At 39.3% G+C, this 5,335-nt stretch overlaps 1 protein-coding gene across 1 annotated transcript in view; it reads right to left on the minus strand.

The window, feature by feature from the left end:
* The window catches only part of Mphosph8 (M-phase phosphoprotein 8), a 33,267-nt gene that overhangs the window by 22,849 nt on the left and 5,083 nt on the right, over positions 1–5,335 (minus strand). Inside the window, exon 3 of the mRNA XM_013349227.2 lies at positions 3,397–4,248. Within this exon, the coding sequence (XP_013204681.1) occupies positions 3,397–4,248 (852 nt within the window). The remainder of the gene's footprint in view (positions 1–3,396; positions 4,249–5,335) is intronic.

The following is a 5,335-nucleotide window of genomic DNA, read 5'->3' on the forward strand; positions in this document are numbered from 1 at the left end:
CCTCTTCTGGCCTGCAGGCATACACACAGACAGTATATAACATAATAAAATAAATAAATAAATATTAAAATAAAAAAGAGAATTTATTATTTCAAATGTTTGAGCATGACAAAGTGATGCAAATCTTTAATCCCAGCATTAGGGAGGCAGGGACATATCTACATAAACTCAAGACCAGCTTGGTCTATGCAGTGAGAGAGACCTTGTCTCAAACAAATTAAAAAATAAACAAAAAACACTTGAATATGATCAAAATTTACTATATACATGTATAAAAATTCCACTGTGAAATGCCTTCTTTTGTATGATAAAAACTAAACTGCTACAAAATTAACTCTATAAAAACCTTCCTCTTGGGGTTGCAGTGATGGTTCGGAGGTTAAGAGCACTTTTTGTAAGGGACCTGGGAGGCCAGTGGTGGCGCACACCTCTAATCCTAGCACTTGGGAGGCAGAGGCAGGTGGATCTCCGTGAGTTCAAGGACAGCCTGGTCTACAGAGTGAGTTCTAGGACAGTCAGGACTGTCCCACAGAGAAACCCTGTCTCAGAAAACCAATACAAATAAAGGAGCTGAGTTCAATCCTCAGCACCCATGAGTAACTCCAGTTCCAGGGATGTGATGTGCTTTCCTGGACTTTGCAGACGCACACACCATGCAGAATAAATATTCATACAAATAAATTTTTAATAAAGTAACAAAACCCAAACTTTCATTAAGCAACCATACTATTTCATTTTTCTACATTCCTCTGAATCCTTGTAAGCAAGACAATACTCTTGCTTTTATTTACATTGTACGTGTGGGTTTTTTTTTTTTTGTTTTTTCTCTATCATATTTTCTGAAGTTTTCCTTCTGATACACTGACCTTATATTTCAATTGACTATTATAGTCCCCAGGTTGATACACTAGTATTTTCTGAATCATTTTCCCCATGGCTAAACAAACTTACTCATTTTTCACTAAGGATAATACTACCACAAATAATTCTTTTGAATTTTTTTCAGACGGGGTCTTGCAATGTAGTTCCAGTGTTTCTCAAATTCCCAATCCTTGTTTTAGCTTTCGAAGTTCTTAGATTGTAGCTATGTGCCTGTAAACAGGACCTACTATCTTTCTATAAACCAAAGCTTCAGCGATGGAGTCAAGAGAGCAAAAAATTTTACAAGAGAAACACATTTCTGAATTTCAACAACCAAAAATTAGTTCAAGCTCAAATGTACCACCACATTAAGTCAGTCCTTCCAGATTCCTCACACTCAAGTCCATCCTGTGTTTTCACAGTAAAAACTTTTCTTATACTAGTTCAGGTGACAGTGTTTGCCCAGTGCACAATGACCTTCATTCAAGCCCTAGTGTTATGTAAATTAGGCAAGTTAGTACTTGCCTATAATCCCTGAATACGGAATTTGAAGAGACTCAGTTCAAGGTCATCCTCAGCTACAGTCAGATCATTCTAGACTAGCCTAATACCTTGTTTCATAATCTAATCTTTTGTCTTGAGATTAGAACTTTGGTTTCTGAAATGGCCCTAAATTATCTGCTATTTTATACTACATACTTGTGTAAGGAGATATTTTCCTCATCAACAACTATAAAATCAAGATATGGGTCAATTCCCAAAAAATACATTTTGCAGAATCAAATATTCAGCCAAGATTTAAATTTTTATATTAAAGTAAGTGTATCTGGGGCTGGAGAGATGGCTCAGAGTTAAGAGTACCGGCTGCTCTTCCAGAGGTCCCAGCAACCACATGGTGGTTTTCAACCATCTATAATGGGATCTGGTGCCCTCTTCTGGCATGAAGGCACACATGCAGGCAGAACACTGTATACTTAATAAATCTTAAAAATTTTTAAAAAGTATATTCATTAGTAGGTAAATTTATATACTAAATGCTAAAAGTATATAAATACCAGAGATTATTTTTAAAGCAAATTTATGATTTATCACCAAATGTTTGACTTGTATTATCTATCTACTTTATATACAAGGTCCTATAAAATTTTTGGGGGTGGGGAGGGGGAGGAATCAAGAGTGGAAAATGGCTGGTTGGTGGTGGTGCATGCCTTTAATCCCAGCACTCCAGCTTCAAGAAATCTCAAACCCTCTTGTTTTTGCAGGTACTGGCATACACGTAGTATGTACATACATAAACATAAATAAAATCTTTTTTTTAAAAAAAAATGTTGGTTACAGTGCTCTTTATTTCCAGAATTCCTAGGAGGTAGAGGCAGGTAGATCTCTGAGTTCAAGGCCAGCCAGGGCTACATCATGAGATTCCCAACTCAAGAAAAAGGAAAAAAAGTAAGCTAAATTTATAACCACTCACCACCAACACCTAGGAGAGAGTGGGAGAATCAGCTCAAGACTAGCCTGGGCTACAGTATAAGACATTTTGTTAGAGAGAAGCAGAGGCAGAGAGGAAAGAAGGAAGGAAGGCAGAAAGGCAGGAGATCAAGCTAGGCATCATTCTAACACAAAAGGGAAGGGAGACATCAAGTCCCACCCCTCACTGAGGAGCTCTGGAGTTGGTGATTCCCAGGAATGGGCTTTTTTTCCCCCGTTCCTGGTTTTTGAAGACAGGGTTTCTCTGTAGCTATTTGAGCTTGTCCTGGAACTTACTCTGTAGACCAGGCTGACCTTGAACTCACAGAGATCCACCTGTCTCTGCCACCAGAGTATTGGGATTAAGGCGTTTGCCACCACTGGCCAGTTAAGGAGTAGGCTTTCTTTAAGACTATAATGTGCCAGTGGTGGCAAGTATAAATTGGATATGAAACTAAAGGAGAATAGTAATAATAATAAAGACACGCAGTTAGGGGAGGGGAAAGGTAGAAGTGGATCTGGGAGAAATTAGGGGAAGAGTGGGGGTGAATATCACATTCTCAAATAGTATCTATTTTATAACTTGTAATTTTATGTGCATTGGTGTTTTGCCTGTGTCTGTCTGTGTGAAAGTGAATTACAGTTTTGAGTTTCCATGTGGGCACTGGGAATTGAACCAGGGTCTTCTGGAAGAGCGGTCAGTGCTCTTTTAACTACTGAGTCATCTCTTCAGTCTCCTCAAATAATATTTTTTAAAGAGAATACATACACACACATTCCAAAATGAAACTTAGTAAGTTGATAAAGCTAATAGGCCTATCTATACAATGTTGCACAACACCTGAATAAGTCTACAAAATTTTTTTGTCATGTTTGATAAAACAAGGTGAAAGAGATAAATTTTGGGTCTGAGAGCATGAAGACCTGAGCACATGCAGCTGCCCTCAGTCACACACATCTAATGACACTTTATTCTAGTTTGACCCTTTCCTTCATTCTTTGTCAAAGTCCCTGACCCTTCAATACCCAGTAACAATGTGTACTCTGCAAGTTCTCTACAGCCCTTACCTCCTCTGCTGAGTCAGGGGACCTGAGGCCCTTCTCTTCCCCACTCAGTCTGGAGCCCTTCAGGGCCTGGGCAGGCACAGATGACGGTAACTTACTTAACTCTAAGTTACTTCTGCCCTTGTCTTGATGTCTCTGCTTTTTAGGTATCATTTTCCTTTCTAAAAATGTATTCGTGTTCTCGAGCTTCTTGGTTTCTTGTGGTTCCTCAAACTTCCTTGGCTTTTTCTTCTTCCTTCTAACTCGGGCACCATCATCTTCTTCTGTACTTACAAGGCCATCCAGTTGTTTCTCAAAAATACCCTCTTGCACTGTATCCAGTCCTGTCTTATCTTTTACAGTTTTTATCTTTTGATTCTCTTCTCTGTTTGCAGAAAGCCAGTCTTCCCCGTCATCCGCTGGACAGAGGGACTCGTAAGGTACAGGGGACTCAGACTCCAGTGCAGACTCAATAGACCTTTCCTTCTTTGTTTTGCGGTTCTCTTTGACATCTTCTCGTATTTTAAACTTCAAATCTCGTATTTCAGCCCTTTTAGCTTTCTTTAATTCCTTGGTTTCCTTTATTTCATCCTTTTTTGGCTTTTTGGAGTCCTTTAATTCTTCCTTGACTTCCAAAATTCTTTTCTTTGTCCTTACATCAAAACCTAAATTTTCAGAGGTGTTCTCCAGCTCTGATTTGAACTTATCTTTTAGTTTGCCCAGTTTTGTCTTTTTTTTTTTCAGATCATCTGGACTTTTCTCTTCTTTGCACTTTACTTTTTTCTTTTTCTTCCTCGGTGAAGCATCTTCTTTGGTGTCACTTTGCTGGTCACTGTCACAGTCTGCCTCAAATATCTCACTGGTTAAAGACAGTCTCTGTAAAATACAAAGAGGGTTAAAACATTAATATAATTTCAAGGGTTTTGAGAGGACTAGTGATTAAATCGAATGAAAACATTTTTAAAGCAGATTTGACTTCTTTAAATTACCTAAATTCAATATGTTTATTACTTATGTTTCTGACTTAGCAAATAGGACTTGGAGGTGATGAATGTCAATTTAAAAAGGAGACAAAGAAAAAGAATGTGCTTTGGAGATATCGAACTGAAACACGAGTTAAAAGTAACAGTCTCATATATGATGGGCTGTAACTGACTTTTTAAATTATTTAGTGTAAGCGTGCATGCATATTGCATGAATGCCACAGTATACATGTAGAGATCAAAGGACTACCTGAGGAATTGTGTTTTCTTTTCACCATATGATGTCTGAGAATTAAACTCAGGTCACCAGGTGTGGCAGCAAGCATACCTATATGCTCAGCTATTACCTTTCCCTGAGTTCTTAAACTTGTTATATTTCAGTTCAATGGAGCAAGCACATTAACTACATAGGAATCTTACTCATTTGTGTTTTATAATCCTAAATAGTTCCTTTTCTTCCTTCTTCCTTCTTCCCTCCTCCCCCTCCCCCCTCCCCCTCCTCCTCCTCCTTCTTCCCCTTTTTGGTTTTTTGAGAGAGGGTTTCTCTGTAGCTTTGGAGTCTGTCCTGGAACTAGCTCTTGTAGACCAGGTTGACCTCGAACTCACAGAGATCTGCCTGCCTCTGCCTCCTGAGTGCTGGGATTAAAGGCGTGCGCCACCACTGCTGGGTTTGTATATGCCTTTCTTTAATCCCAGTACTCAGGAGGCATAAGAAGGATCTATGAGTTCTAGATCAGCCTGGTCTACATGAGTTCCAGGATAGCCAGGGCTACACAGAGAAACCCTGTCTCAGAAAATAAAGAATAAGGTATTTGTATAAATAAAAAACTTGACCAGCTGGGCGGTGGTGACGCACACCTTTAATCCCAGCACTCGGGAGGCAGAGGCAGAGGCAGGTGAATCTCTGTGAGTTTGAGGCTAGCCTGGTCTACAGAGTGAGTGCCAGGACAGGCTCCAAAGCTACAGAGAAACCCTGTCTT

Source organism: Microtus ochrogaster, chromosome 17, assembly GCF_000317375.1.
Source record: "Microtus ochrogaster isolate Prairie Vole_2 chromosome 17, MicOch1.0, whole genome shotgun sequence".
NCBI classification, from domain to species: Eukaryota; Metazoa; Chordata; class Mammalia; order Rodentia; family Cricetidae; genus Microtus; species Microtus ochrogaster.